Here is a 16,904-nt window from a genome sequence, read left to right on the forward strand (position 1 = left end):
GTATTGCAATATTTTTAATGAACACATTCAATAGTCAAGCTTTAACAATGTATTACCTCCTTTGCCAAGTCTTAGGAATGAGATGAAAGAAAAGAATTAAAACAACAGACAGACTGCTGTTTTAAAAGAAAGATTGTGTCTGTGTGCATGTGTGTGATGCTGTTTTTAAATAATATACTGTATCTGTGTGTATGCAGGTATTGCAATATTTTTAATGAACACATTCAATAGTCAAGCTTTAACAATGTATTACCTCCTTTGCCAAGTCTTAAGAATGAGATGAAAGAAAAGAATTAAAACAACAGACAGACTGCTGTTTAAAAAAAAAAAAAAAAAAAGCCTCTTTAAAATATTGAAATACCTACCACTCTGGTTGTCCAAACGTTAACAGTAAGGCTGCAACATCACCTTAATCACTTAGGATCCTTCTCCTTCTCCTCCTCTGACCCACTAACTCCCTCTGTCAGTAATTTGCTTTGGTTGTTGGCTACTGGGCATGCTCAGTCCTTCTCAGCTCAGATTACAAAACATGCCCTCCAGCCTAGCAGCCAATGAAGAAATGACATTGCTGGTTCCCATAAAAACTCTGCTCTAGCTGTCTGTTCCGACTTTTTTCTCCTAACCTCCTCAGCTCAGTTTTACCATCACAGTGCTCAATCCTTGCTGGAATTCTGCCTGTGTATGCCTTCATTCTTGATTGTATGAACTTTACAGCATGTGTGCAGTTTGCTGATAAAAATGTCACTGATGATGTGTCAGAGGGAAAATGGCCGCTAGGTCAAAGCTGTTTTAGGAAAATGTGATGGCACTGGCAAATGGAGGAGATATATGCAGTACAAATTATGCCATTTGAGTAGGGGAGATATGCTCAACTTATATACATGTAGGCTTATGTGTCCTTTAATACTTTTTAATATTGATGGCATATTGCTGTTAGGGATGGCAAACTTACTCTGAACAAGGAGACTTTTCCAGGTGGCATATGATCTAAGAAGTATTCAGCCCTTTTTTTTTTGAATTTGTTGAAACAGCAGTTGGATGGGAACTAAACCTTCTGTAATATTTCCCCACTCCAATATTTCCCCACTCCACCCCATCTAGTTCTCTAATATAGGTAGCCTAAACAAAATGACTGGTGCAAATATATTCACTAATAGCAACCTAGTTTACTCAATATTTTGTTCTTCAATTTTTCCTAACAATCAACATGGTTGTTACAAAATAAAATAATATAAGAGTTAGACTCAGGAGCAAATGTCATTGGATCCTGGAGAGTTGGAGAAAAGTTATATGATGTTGGTTTATGAATAACACCCTGATGTTGTATGACCAAAGCTTCCATGCTTTAATCCTTGGATTTTTTAATCCATGGCGTTATGCTGTAACCTGTAGTCCATCGCCATTTCAATGAAGTTTGCTTGAACAACAGTTTTTAGTGGTGTATCACTACATGACACATATACATATTGGTTTAGTTTAATAGTTGTGTGATAAGCTCTTGATATACAAATAGCATTACATTTGTGGTTCCCCTGCTTCTCTGTGCACTGCCTTGCTGTCTTTTCTTTCATATTGCTTTACATAGGATACTGCTGTGGATCCAGTCTTTAGATCTAAACAACACAGTGTCATTTCATTCATCTCTAGTACCACATAGTGTTTTTATAGCGAACATCTTCCCATGAAAGAGTGTGGAACCATAAATACTGTATGTATTTAGAAATTGTGCTTGTAAAATGTAAAATTCTGGACATAAAACATGGAAACATTAGGTTGCCTGTTGCATGGTAAGGGCTGCAGTGTTGGCATGGCAGTGAAATGGCTGATTTTCACTCTGACCAGGTAATAACACTCTAGCTGAGTACAGAACAACTACTGGACATACACGTTGGTACGATAACCTGGATCTGATAAGGGTTGGGCATGCTGCTCCTCCAGTGTCTTAAGAAACAGGCAAGTAAGATTTCTGAAGGCCTCTCATGTCTGTGCCAGAAGGAAACCTGCTGTGGCTGAAGTCTGAATGTGAAAGCTAATGGTAAAACTCTATTGGGGAAATGTAATAAAAGTCGATAATGGAAAAAATATTAGCAATGCGAAAAGTTATGCCATTGTGTGAACAAATTTGCAAACCGGAAACTGTTTAGCGACCACTTCCGACAGTGGAAGAAGGTTTGCGAATTTTGTCGTTTGCCAGTGTGCATTGAATGTAATAAAACGTATTACTGAAAAAGTTATGTTTGCTCTAAAAGATTATGACACCTTCAAGTACTTCTTAAAAGTGGCCAATACGCAATTTAAGTTTGCAATGTGCAATTAAAATTCGCAATGCAATAACAGTTTAATGAAGAGTATTACATTGTTAAATTAATTTTTTTATTCTTATTTGTGCAAATTCTTTTGCTCTTTGCAACTTTTATTACATTATTACATCATATTATCTAGTATAGGTAAATCTTTCACACCTCCTTTGGACGAGGCGCGAAAGAGGCGATTCATGTCAAGGTGGAGAAACCATCCCTGAACAGCAGTGGGGGCCTTCGACACCAACTGTCTGCTACACACATCTCACATCTGTAACCCGGCTGTTTCAGAACAAGTCACACATCCATTCATGCAACTCTCACAAGTTACACCTGTTTCTAGGAGTTGCATGACACATTGGATAATCCTATCACAGTAACTACACAGAATCAACAACTCTGTGAATTTTTTTCAGATGTCACATCCTCGAAGAGTTTCAATGTGCCATTGTGATTGGATTAGTAGAAGAGTTTATATGCAGAGAACTTCCCACACCAGTCAGTTGAACTGAAGAAGCTGCTCAGATGAGCAGTGAAACATCTTCATTGATTACTCAGCAAGTCCAGTTGTTTTTAGATTTACCTATACTAGATATACCATGACCTGAATGAATGAAAATCTTCATAGTCATAAATATCATATTCCATAAGACAACAACCCTCAAACTAAACACAAATTGTGTGCATATATCGACAGAATGCCACACAACTCACACAAAAAAAATTGTCTATCCTGAGAAAAAAATGAATAAGTAGGTTTGATAAGGCACCATTCAGATACATCAGTACTCTATGAAAATATCTTCTTACTTACGTCATGGTTTAGAAATTCAGTTTGTGTGGACTTATCCTGCTTGGAGATGGAACTTGTCTGTAAACTCTGAGCTTTTTTCTGCAAAAAAAAATGAAACAGATTACCACAGAATATTATACTTCACTGAATCTAAAAGCTGCTATTTTGTTTGCACATGGCATATTGTTACATTATTATCAGAAAATGTGATACTGCAATTCTGTTAGCTTTACACTTCTATCCCCATTTGATTATGTATTGCCAGCTGTTAATCTTCACAGTACTTGCTGTGGAATTAGTAAAGTCAAAGGTGATTTTTTTTTTTCAGATGCATGTTTACATGCTTGGCATTCGGTACACCTGCATCCATTCACAGTTTTGTAACAGTCAGTAGTCTTGAAAAAGGAGCATGTGTCAAAACTGTTCTTTTCTTTATTCAAACACGAGGCTTTAGAAAATAATTTGACAATGTAAAAACAAAGAGGAGAACAAACACTGCCAAGTCAACTTCACCTCCAGACCCAATCTCATGTTCAAAAAATATATTTGACAATGTAATACACAATCTGGGAGATTCTTTTTCCTTTTTTGAGTATTTTATCTAGGAATCTGAGAAGTAGTGTATAGTATTGTTTGATATATAAGGGCATGCAAGAGATGTTGAAATCATATTGAAAATGGCCTTAAAAAACATAATTTTGATTATTTTGTTTGAATAATTGTATTGTACATTAACATAGCAATTCATCTGAACTGAGTGTGTTATTCAGTTTAGCTACCTAGATAATAGTAAACTTCATACTAGCAATCCGTTTATGGGGCTTATTTATCAAAATCTAATTTTTTCAGATTTTCTTAACTAAAAAAATTCTGACCATACTTGAATCCACAATGCGACCTTATTCGTTAATAAAAAATCATGATTTAATCGGATCAGAAACAAATTTGAGAAAATGTAGTGAAAACTGAATTGTATGATTTTTTCAGATTTTTTTTACAGAATCACATGATTTTTTTCAGGCTTTTTCCCAAAAAGCCTGAATTTTTTTGGATTTTTGCCAGAAAAGTCCTAAATAGTCAAATTTTCTGGCTAATTCCAGCACGGACCACAGAAACTTCCAAATAGGATAGGGACTTCTCCCATTGACTTATATACAACCTTGGCAGGTCTGAGATGCCAGATTTTGCCAGGGTGTAATAAAACTTGAAAAATTAAACGTGATTCAAATTATAAGAAGACTCCTTATATGGAAGGCTCCTGATCCCAAGATAAAGATAATAGATGCTAATGCCATGCCTGTAGTTCTTTTGTTAGTGAGTGTAGATTTGATTTATAAAGCACTGATCACAGAGGGGTCAAATAAGGAGAAACCACTCTACCAGCAAGGACATGAACACTAGGGAGGAAGGCAAGATGATATATGATATGGACATGTGGCAGTGCATTCTATGTAGCAGAATGAATAACACAGCAGAAGACAGAAATTGGCTAAGTGAGACCCTGGCAGTACAGTTGCATATAGAACAGTTGGGTTAGCAGTTTACATCTAAGATATAAAAGGGCTTAAGTAATAAAAGCAACCAATCATCAGGCAGAATTTACTGGTCACCTGTTTAAATGCAAACATCTTATTGGTTGCTATGGGTTACTGCTCCTGGATCATGCTTAGTACCTTATATAACATATGGGGGGTGAGTGCACAGTGGTAGAGTTCCAATTCCATAGAGCAGAGCATACCATGACCAAATGGCATCAAAGGCCCGAAAATTAAAACCCAAATACCTCATACCACACATCAGCTCTTCACATGTTCATATGTTTATAAACATAGGAGATAACTGTTTTTAGTTGTCAGCCCACTCATTGCAACCCATCCCCTATCAATCGGCTTTTACAATTATGAATTTAAGTATTCATTAAAATAATGATTTTAAGATTTGAGATGCCAAAACAGCAGAAAATCAGAAGGTTAAATGCAATGATTTATAGTCAATTTTCCCATTAATCTTCAAAAGCCAAGTTAGTTTATGGTTAATTAGTTAAAAATAGGACAGTGAAGCAAAAGGTTTAAGACATGTGAAGAAAGTTCTTAGAGAAATATATTTTATTTAATAATGCTCATCATTCTTTCTGGCATTTTAACTAACCAATAGCATATATTATATGTACTGCATGGGTAGTATAGAAGCAGGGGATTCATTACAAGCCTTACTGGTAAAATGTCCAGCACAATGCATCTCTTTGTGATAAAGTATAGAGAGAAAGGTATGTTCAAACTTCCAACCATTTCACTTTCCCCTTGGAGCCAATTAGTGACCACCTATATCTTTAATGTTTATTTTAGAACTGAAGGGTGCAAGAGATCATTTTAAACTAGAATCATATGCTTGCAATGCAGAAACCATGAAGTGCAAATAATCAGTAACTTTCATGGCATTCCATTTATTCCAAACAACAAAAGAAGCAATATTTTCTCCAAAACTCTAATTAAAAATGTGCAAAAGGAGAAGCACATTTTAATAAAAGATGTTTTTCTTCCTATTCACAGCAAAATATAAATCAGTGTTTAATATAAAGCCATTAGATGTTATGTTATGTTCACTTGTTATATATTTTATAGCAACTAAACGCTGAGAACTATCTTAAAAAAAGTATGATAAAAATAATAGTTAAGACCCAATATTTCTTCCCTAAATGTATATGTCTTTTGGGTAGATAACAAATTGTGTGTGTGTCATGCTTTTTATTTATATCATGGATATGACATGGATACGACATGGGGACTTTCTGTAAGATTTTTTTCTAGGGAAAGTTCAAATCTAATAACCACCTAAGCTAAATCTAATTTCTCTAAACTATTTATATATATATTTTGACTGTGACTATGTCCATTATGTCAGTATGTAATCAACTTGGAAAAGGATACATCCAAATAATTGTTCACTGAACTTAATGCATGCCATTACCATAATGTAACAACAGTTCACCACCCAACATCTTTTCACATTAACAGCTGTTAATAAAACTGGAAAGCACTATTTGACATTTGACAGAGACAGACTTCCGACTTCCCGGCATCAGCTTACATAAGACAAATACAGTACAAAATCGCATATTCCCCAAGGTCCCTGAACAAACTCTTAATGAACTGCTATTTCTTCAAATATACTATTCCCAAAGAGCTGTCTGCCCTTAACAGTGTGTGACAGGCTCCACAAACACCTTAAATCAATTTCTCTAAAAGGATATCTGCCAAAATGTGTACCTCTACAAAGAGCTCCAAAATTAGCCACTGTTAAAATCCTTACAGTCCACAGCCTTTTAATTCTTGCATACAGCACCCTAAAGTAATGCATTGCAAAGGTAAATAATATATATCTTCCTCTAAAATTTTATTTTGGAGTTTGACCAATGGTCTAACCAAGTCGCCCATGGAAGACTCCTTATATGAAAGGCTCCTCATAACAAAATAAAGATAATAGATGCTAATGTCATAATTGTAGTTCTTGTGTTAGTAAGTGTAGATTTGATTTATAAAGCACTGACTGTAGGGGGTCAAATAAGAGGAAATCACTCTACCAACAAGGAAATTAATACTAGGGAGGAAGGTACGATTATATATGATATGGATATGTGGCAGTGCAATCTATGTAGCAGAATCAATAACATAGCAGAAGACAGAAATTGGCTAAGTGAGACCCTGGCAGTAAAGTTGCATATAGTTCAGTGAGTTAGCCAGTTTACATCTAAGATATAAAAGGGCTAAGTTCGCCGGTATGCAATAACCTAAAGCAACCAATAATCAGGAAGAATTTACTGGTCGCCTGTTTAAATGCAAACATCTTATTGGTTGCTATGGGTTACTGCTCCTGGTCAAGCTTAGTACCTTATATTACATATGGGGGGGAGTGCACTGTGGTAGAGGTCCAATTCCATAGAGCATACCATGACAACATGGCATCAATCAAGGGCCCTAAAATTCAAACCCAAATACCTCATACCATACATCAGCTCTTCACATGTTCATATGTTTATAAAGATAGGAAATAACTGTTTCTAGTTGCCAGCCCATTACAACCCATCTCCTATCAATTTGCATTTACAATTATGAATGCACGTATTCATTAAAATAATGATTTTAAGATTTGAGATGCCAAAACAGCAGAAAATCAGGAGGTTAAATGCAATGATTTATAGTCAATTTTCCTATTAATCTTCAAAAGCAAAGTTAGTTTATGGCTAATTAGTTAAAAATAGGACAGTGAAGCAAAATGTTCAAGACATGTGAAGAGATATATTTCTTAGAGAAATATACTTTATTTAATAATGCTCATCATTCTTTCTGGCATGCCTTTAACTAACCAATAGCATATATTACATGTACTGCATGAGTAGTGTTACAAGCCTTACTGGTAATCTGTCCAGCACAATGCATCTCTTTGTGATAAAGTATAGAGAGAAAGGTATGTTCAAGCTTCCAACCATTTCACTTCCCCTTGGAGCCAATTAGTGACCACCTATATCTTGAATGTATATTTTAGAACTGAAGGGTGCAAAAGATCATTTTAAACAAGAATCATATGCTTGCAATGCAGAAACCATGAAGTGTAAATAATCAGTAAATCAGTAAATAATATATATCTTCCTCTAAAATTTTATTTTGGCGAACCACCAGTGGTGTAACCAAGTCGCGCCAGGACCCCCTGCAAAACACTTTGGAGTCCCCCCTCCCTGACGACAAGGCCCCACAGTCGCTGGGTCTGCCTCCTCTATAGTTATGCCAGTGAGTTCCATGGCCCAAACATATGCAGTGTGATCCAAATTCCAGGAATATCCCTTATCTGGAAACCCCAGGTTCCAAGCATTCTAGATAACAGGTCTCATACCTGTACTCTAAATCTAATCACTTACAGTTCAGTGGTTCCAGAAATATACAATATCTGTTACAGACACTTTTGAGTAAAGGAACAACATAATTGTATGGTCACGAATAGCACCAGATAATGTGTAGAAAGGTTGTATAGCTTGTAAAGTTTGAATAATGAAAACTACATATTATTATCTTCATACATGTGAGTGTCTATGCATATGTGTTTGTTCTTAAAAGTTTGTTTTGATCCCAGCAACATCTTCAGTGATCTATGCAATATATACATTACAGAGAATCTGCAAAGCTGGTAAAGCATACCATGACTGCTCTCATTAATATTAATCCCAGAAAAATCTTTTTGGTACACTTATTGACAATTAAAACTTGAGTTTTCATAAATCAAAATCAAAATGCGTACAGAGAGGATTCTAATGAAATTGTTTTGAAACCAGAATGAAGCTCTCATCAACTGTTTAAAATTTCAGACACAACCTAGACAATTGAATTCAAGTGTTATACCGTAACAATGGATTTTCCCCCAACATAAAACAATCAAAGCATGTTGTGTCCAATACAACTACATAAATATTCCATTACTTGTAAAATACCTTCAATAATGACATGTAGAAATAAAGTAGGACATGGAACTCTAGGCTTAAAACAAAAGTCAGCATTGTGCCAGAATAACAGAGACTTCATCTAACCTTCCTGTAGTTCTCATTCCTCATATACTTATTCCCTGTATAGTTTACTAATGGAACTCATATAATAATCAGTGAAGTCTTTTTAATACTTGAAATGGCTCAAAGCTCCACTGGTATTTTTTATATTCTAAAACTTCAAGGGAGGAAATATATCAAGCACTAAATGCAAGTAGAATATTAAACTGTCCAAGGCAGGTGGGAACTGTCATACATTTACACATTTTCATGTGAGTTTGGAATTTTTATTTTTTCTAAAGAGAGTTTAAAAATAGTTGAAAGAGGTCTTTTTATATCTCCAGATCATATATCAATTTTAAACCATGGTTAGCAAGTAGAAATATTAACAGAGGCATGCGCTGTGCATAACTGATGACTCTTAAATGTAAAGTTAACCTGTTTGAGAGTCACAGGATGGCGAGAACTTACATATTCATTATTAAAGACAGAAGAATACATTTTCCATCAAAATGCATGAGTAATGTTGAAACTGCATATATAGGAAACATCTTTTACTCAAGTTGCCGTGACACCTTTAAAGCAGTATCACAGGTTTAAACACACTCGAACTATGGTAAGCATTTAGTCAGTTTTATCAGTACAAGTAAGGGACCTGTTATTCAGAATGCTTGGGACCTGGGGTTAATGGATCTTTCCTCAATTTGGATCTTCATACCTTAAATCTACTAGAAAATCATGTAAACATTAAATAAACCCAATGGACTGGTTCTGTCTCCAATAAGGACTAATTATATTTTAATTTTGGATCAAGTACAATGTACTGCAATAAAGAATAATTATTTTTTAATTTTGGATCAAGTACAATGTACTGCTTAATTATTACAGAACAAAGAGAAATAATTTTAAAGCTATCTAATGTATCAGCCTGTACAACTGATTCAAGGAATTCCACATCTTCACAGCTCTCACTAAAAATAACCCTTCCGAATGTTTAGGCGGAACCTCTTTTCTTCTAAATGGAATGGGTGACCTTGTGTCAGCTGGAAAGACCTACTGGTAAATAAAGCATTAAAGAGATTATTATATGATCCCCTTTTATATTTAACGTAGTTATTATATCACACCTTAAGTGCCTCTTCTCCAGCATGAACATCCCCAATTTGGCCATTTTTTCTTCATAGCTACAATTTTTCCTTCTCTAATACAATAATGTCCTGTTTAAGTGATGGAGACCAAAACTATACGGCATATTCTAGATGGGGCCTTACAAGTGCTCTATAATGTGTTGTAAATCAATGCCCCTTTTAATACAGCTCAAGACCTTATTTGCCCTAAATGCTGCGAACTAGCAAGTTTATCATCAACAAGGACTCCAAGGTCCTTTTCCATAATGGATTTGCCTAGTGCAGTCCCATCAAGGGTATAAGTGGCTTGGATATTTTTACATCCCAGGTGCATAACTTTACATTTATCAACATTGAATCTCATTTGCTATGATTAAGGGAGTTACTCGTGAAACACGTCAGGTGATGTTGGTCAATAACCTGTTGGAATAAACCACCTTTTCTTTTAACCGGAGTGCCGCCTTTCTATCTTCTGAGCAAATCATTTGCCACTTAGCTGCCAAGATTGCCAGTTTGCCAAGATCCAGTTGCAAGGATGCAACATCCTGAATGGAATTTATTGGACTGGATAGTTGTGTGTCCTCTGCAAACACTGATACATTACTTACAATACCCTCCCCTAAGTCATTAATAAACAAGTTAAATAAAAGTGGACCCAACACTGAGCCCTGAGGGAGTCCACTAAGAACCTTATACCAAGTAGAGAATATACCATTAACAACCACTTTCTGTACCCGATCCTGTAGCCAGTTTCCTATCCATGTGCAAACGACTTCATTAAGCCCAACAGACCTTAGATTAGAAAGCAGTCCTTTATGGGGCATGGTTTCAAATGCTTTGACAACATCCAAATAGATCACATCTACTGCCCCACCCCCCACTGTCCAGCATCCTACTTACCTCATCATAAAAAGCAATCAAATTTGTCTGACATGACCTATCCTTCATAAAGCCAAGCTGATTGCTGCTCATAATGCCATTGACTAGGACAAAATTTTGAATGTGATCACTTAACAAGCCTTCAAATAATTTGCCCACCACAGATGTCAAATTTACTGGCCTATAATTGCCAGGATGAGATTGTAATCCATTTTTAAATATTGGAAAACATCAACTTTTCTCCATTCCATAGGTACCATACCAGATGAAAGTGAATCTGAGAAAATCAAAAATAGGGGCTGGTCTAAAACTGAACTAAGCTCTCTTAGAACCCGGTGGTGTATGCCATCATTTGTATTAATGTGGGTTATTTTCTACTTGCTGGCTATCTGTTGCCATTTGTTTATGTTGGCTTAACCTAAATGTTGGATTGTTAGATTTCATGGGCTTTTTCCAAAGCAGTAGCAACAATGGGTCTTCCAGAAATTTGGTAGACAAGACTTGAGACAGGATAGCATATTTAATTAAGATGGGCACAGACTTAGAAATGTCTGTACTTCTTTATTTATATAGCACTGCCATATTCTGCAGTGCTTTACATCATTATACATCATTCATTGGAGCCTCCCTATTGCATTCACACATGATAGGCACCTTAGATTAAAAAATCCATTGAGGCAATGTTATCAGAAATCAATAACCCTGCCTGTATGTTTTCTGTAGTGTTGGAAGAAACCAGAGAACCCTGAGAAAACCCATGCATGGGGAGAGCATTAAAACTCCATGCAGAGAGTATTAAGTTGGAATCAAACCTAGGACCTCAGCACTGACAGGCAGTAGTGTTAAGCATTGTGCCATTGTGAATATGTTTATGACCTTCTTACCTCCAGGTATAGGAGGGTGTAAGTTAAGGGGTTAATAATGCTGTCTATTGACTTGGCCACCTGAATGAGTCGGACATCCAGACACTAGAGAGAGACCATTATTTTCTCCACCTGGCCTTGTAGTATTGGCAAGGCTTTGCAGTAACCACTTAAACAAAGTACTTAATAGATGCTCAATTACCCAATCAGCGCCTTCAAAACATTATATTGACATAGGCAGTTAAAAAAGACTCCTGCATTATTGCAATTAATTACCCCTTCCACTCCCACCTCTACCCTACTAGCAAGTGATTGTGGAGGAATTGGTCAAAAGAATGACCCCTCTCCTAGTTAAAGGGATACTGTCATGGGAAAAAAAAAATTTTTTCAAAATGAATCAGTTAAAAGTGCTGTTCCAGCAGAATTCTGCACTGAAATCAATTTCTCAAAAGAGCAAACAGATTTTTTTATATTAAATTTTGAAATCTGACATGGGGCTAGAGATATTGTCAATTTCCCAGCTGCCCCAAGTCATGTGTCTTGTGCTCTGATAAACTTCAGTCACTCTTTACTGCTGTACTGCAAGTTGGAGTGATATCACCCCCTCCCTTTTCCCCCCCAGCAGCCAAACAAAAGAACAATGGGAAGGTAACCAGATAACAGCTCCCTAACACAAGATAACAGCTGCCTGGTAGATCTAAGAACAGCACTCAATAGTAAAAACCCATGTCCCACTGAGACACATTCAGTTACATTGAGAAGGAAAAACAGCAGCCTGCCAGAAAGCATTTCTCTCCTAAAGTGCAGGCACAAGTCACATGACCAGGGCAGCTGGGAAATTGACAAAATGTCTAGCCCCATGTCAGATTTCTAAATTGATTATAAAAAAACCTGTTTGCTCTTTTGAGAAATGGATTTCAGTGCAGAATTCTGCTGGAGCAGCACTATTAACTGATTCATTAAAAAAAAAAAAAAAATTCCCATGACAGTATCCCTTTAAGGTCCTTTGACTTTTTAGTGATATACTGGATAGTTTGGTAACATAGGGGCAAATTCACTAACATTCGTAGTTGCGCCAGGCACAACTTCGCCGCGCTTCGCCACACTTCGCCACACTTCGCCAGGCGTAGTTTCGCCAGCGCTCTGCAAATTCACTAAAATCCAAAGTTGCGCACAGGGGTAGCGTATGATTGCGAAGTTGCGCTAGCGTTGGTTCGCTAAGTGAAGCGAAGTTACCCTAGCGAAGGATAATTTGCATACGGCGCCAAATTCAAATTTCAATGGAGGAATACGTATCAGCACTACAAATGTCTAGAAAACCTTCAAAACATCAAATAAAAATTTTATTTTGCCCTACACATGTGCCCACTGTATAGGTAAGTTGCCATGAGTCAGGAAATGTAGGGGGGAAGGAGGGGAGCCCCAAAAATTTTTTCGCTCTTTTTCAGCCTATCACCCATAATGTAGAAAACACGCCAGTGTTTTTTGGGACATAGAAAAAAATTTGAATTTTTTTGAAGCAATCCCTATCTACTCTATTGCGCTTCGCCTGGTATGAGGTGGCGAAGGAAGTCTAGCGTAAAAGGTAGCGTTCAGTACACTGCGCGTGTTAGTGAATTTGCGTAGTTACGTCCGTATCTAAAATTCGCCAGGAATAAGGGTGCGAAGTAACACTAGCGAATCTACGCGAGCGTTCGTTAGTGAATTTGCGAAGTAACGAAAATGCCCAACGCTAGCGAATTAACGCTAGCCTTCGGCGCTTAGTAAATTTACCCCATAGACTCAAGGCCAGATTCCTGTCTTCGGCACCCTGAGGTCATGTCACGCTGCAGGGTCCTAGTGCCTGCCAATTTTTGTGCACAACCCCCTGCTTCCCCGCCGGAGCGTGCGTGTACATACGGCGGAGCACTGGCGGTTATCTCTTTTTAGAATGCATCAGGGCGGTATGCCGCCCCCACAGTATTGCCGTCCTTGGCCCGGGCCTTTATGGCCTTGCCACAAATCCGGGCCTGCATAGACTAGTCACCAAAATGACAGAATCACTGATGCAAGACAGAATTTTGCTGTGTCAGTTTTAGTGAAAACTTAACAGCCAGTTTTATGATTTGAATGGCATCAATTATGCTTTATTTGTATGGAATAGTTTCTAATTACTATACATGAATGTTACAATAGTCTTTTAATCAGAATATTTTACAGGTTAAACAATTTTAAATTACTGAAAACAACTGCAACAAACAAAATAATTTTAGAGATTTAGAGATATTTAATTAACACTGGCTGCTGGCAAATATATTTGGTCATTGATTCAATCTCTAAAATTGTAGCATACTTTGTCCCAGATGATTAAAAATATAGTGCATTCTAGCAGAACAATTTCTCATGTTGAATAAATTACTCTGAGCGAAATTAGACTTTCCTAATTGAAAATGATATTATAAATCTGTTTATTCAAACTATAGAGTACAGAAATTTGCAGTTGGATTAAGCACGACAGTCAGTGGAGTCAGATGGGCAGTCACATGATTATGGCTATATTTTTGAAAATCCTTCATGCTGAAAGCACAGTTTTATTCAGACTAACATTGGCCAATGTTTTGTAGCTGACCTTGGAGGATAAGTAACTCTTTTTCATCTGATATTGCCATTTTGAAATTGTAGCATGCTTTCCTATTACTTTTTGCTAAAGGAACCTTGTACGTTTTTAATTGGAAAATCTTTAGAACAGGATTCTACATGATTAGTCTAGGAAACTAGAAAGTGGAGTTTTTCATTATTAGACTGACTATTCTATTTTCTAGTTGTCAAATTCCTCAAGAAATACTGGCAAAAACAACATAGGTAACAGTGGAAGCTACGACAATGCAAAACTGATTTGGAAAATGAATAGGGCACGTAAAAAATATTAGTTAATCAGTCTATGAAAAAAAAAGATTGTTTTGTATATTTTGGCAGACTCTGTACACGAAGTCTCATGACGACATTCTGTACAAGTACTGTATATAATAGACATGTCATTTATTGTCATATTATTGTTATTAACCCATTGCTCTAAATAACTTAATTTAGTATATTGCAGCACCCTCAAAAAACATCTATAGGCTAAGTGAAGAAACCTATGTGAGTATTTGACTGCTATATATCAATAAACCAATATAATGGTGCTTAGTACTCAGAAAATCCTGAGCAGAGGTGCCAGTCTGTAGGTATACTAAGAATACAAATTAGGTTGCTTATCACAGAATAGAAACAAAGCCACAAGATGGTGATATACCAAGGAGTTTAATATAGGCTTCAATTTAAGACTATGTTCACAGTTACAAGTTGTAGATCTTGGAACTAACCCGACAACTGTAAATAGATATTCTACAACATTTACAGAATGTTGCACTCTCTTGGGAACTGTATGGTCCAAAACAGGGATCTTGTATTGACTGGCCACCTCTTCACAGGAAGTAGTATAGGTTTGGCTCTGTAGTTAATTTAATGACATCTCTCCTGGCTGAGTTTTCCTTTGCTGACACTTACAAGTGGTTTGTCTCACGTAAACTATTCCCTTATTAAGATGCAATTTAAGACAGACTTCTAACATACACTAGTGCTGGATTAAGATTTTGTTCTGTAATCTAACCTTCCGTTTCCTGAGTTCCTGTTGTAAATCTGTTTCTGACTTGCCCTTAGATCCCCATACTCTGATTTTCTGTTTCCCCCCCCCGGGTTGCTTACTCATTTAACTGCTGCCTACCCAGACCAATTGCTTGAGTTGCAGTTTTTTCTGCCACTTCCCCAGACCTTTTATCTTCTATATAGACCTTCCCTTATGGTCTTGGTAAAACGAAGCAGCATGTTGATATACTATTATAGTTTAAGTCCAATGACTTTGGATGCATTATGGTAATATACTACTATAATCAACATTTTGGGATGTGTAAATATGTGTACTTACTTTTAAATGTAGAGTGTTTGTCTATCATCTATCTATCTATCTATCTATCTATCTATCATCTATCTTCTTTAAAAACACCAAAGTCTCTTTCTTTATCAATGGCACAATGTATATTTCCTAGAAACATGAAAAGATCAACGGTCCTGGCATGGGACGGGTTAAGCTATGCATACTGCTCTTTATTTGATTGGAACCTTTCATGATCTGTCTCGAAATGCTTGAAGAATGCGCCTGTTTAATATTTGTATTGAATGTAAGCAACCATGCAATACAAGAATTAAAGTAATTTATCTGTGGCATTATAAATTTCCAATTTAATTGCTCTGGCTTGTTCCCAGCTTTGGAATAGAACTATAAACATGTTACAACTTGGACAGAATTTGCAGACCATAATGGCACCAGTAATGATTTTGATTCTCAGAGGCTATGCGATAACGGGTTTTCTGAGTGTGAAATACAGTAAGGTGAACTAACAAGTGAACACAGATATGTAAACAATGCCATAATAAGGACACCAGTCAACAGCAGTTAGTGGTCCAATGTTCAAAACAATTATCTGATTGGTTGTTACATGGAGTAGCTCAATAAAATTTTGACTACTTTCATACAACATATTCTATAGGATTAGAGGCCACACTTCATTATATTAACTTAATTATAAAATGGGAAACAAATAGCACTGGTATACCTTTAAAATACGTTATAAGCTGTGTTTTAGGAAACGTTGATTTTCATTTTTTCTTTTAATTGGTCCTCTGACTTTGATCTTTCATAGTCAATATTTTGTGTAGGTTTCAAAAGTAATAATTAGAATGAGTCAGAGCAAAAGTCTGCCCAAAATAATTTTGTTTATTGAACTCAAATGCATTCTGGGAATACTTAAATGTCTGGCTTGCAGATGTGCAGAACAAAACAAGATATTTTTTTACTGGAAAGTCAATATTATTAAAATTATAATAACATTTTGATTTCAGCAGCTGTCAAATAAAATAAACTGATTGCAGAACCTTAAAATGAAATAACTTGGCTTAATTATTAGTGATGTTCCTGTTCAGCATTTAATAAAAGAAGAATTATTAAATTACTAAACTTACAGATTACTACTCGTGATCTGCATATCTGTTATTTGAAGAACGGCAATGTTAAAAATAAACCAACAAAAATGAAAAGCTTGTATCTCACATGGTATTTGTCAGTGTTATAAAACTTCATAACACTACACCCTTATCTGGAGTCCTGCTAACCAGAAATGCTCAGCATTATGGAAAGGTCATATCCCATAAAGCAAATAATTCTAGGTTTTTAAAATTATTTCCTTTTTTCTCTGTAATAATTAAACATTAACTTGTACTGCCTATGATGGATAAATTCATATTGGCAGCAAAACAGTCCTATTGGGTTTATTTTATGTTTAAATGTAAAAATTCACGAAACTACAAGAAATTTCGTGAAACAGCATAAAATTC

The 16,904-nt window shown here is 36.1% G+C and overlaps 1 protein-coding gene across 1 annotated transcript in view; it reads right to left on the bottom strand.

Moving 5' to 3' along the window:
• The window catches only part of LOC108706752 (serine-rich coiled-coil domain-containing protein 1-like), a 558,012-nt gene that overhangs the window by 9,245 nt on the left and 531,863 nt on the right, over positions 1 to 16,904 (bottom strand). Inside the window, 1 exon segment of the mRNA XM_041579683.1 lies at positions 3,115 to 3,192. Within this exon segment, the coding sequence (XP_041435617.1) occupies positions 3,115 to 3,192 (78 nt within the window).

Source organism: Xenopus laevis, chromosome 1S (genome assembly GCF_017654675.1).
Source record: "Xenopus laevis strain J_2021 chromosome 1S, Xenopus_laevis_v10.1, whole genome shotgun sequence".
Classification (NCBI taxonomy): domain Eukaryota; kingdom Metazoa; phylum Chordata; class Amphibia; order Anura; family Pipidae; genus Xenopus; species Xenopus laevis.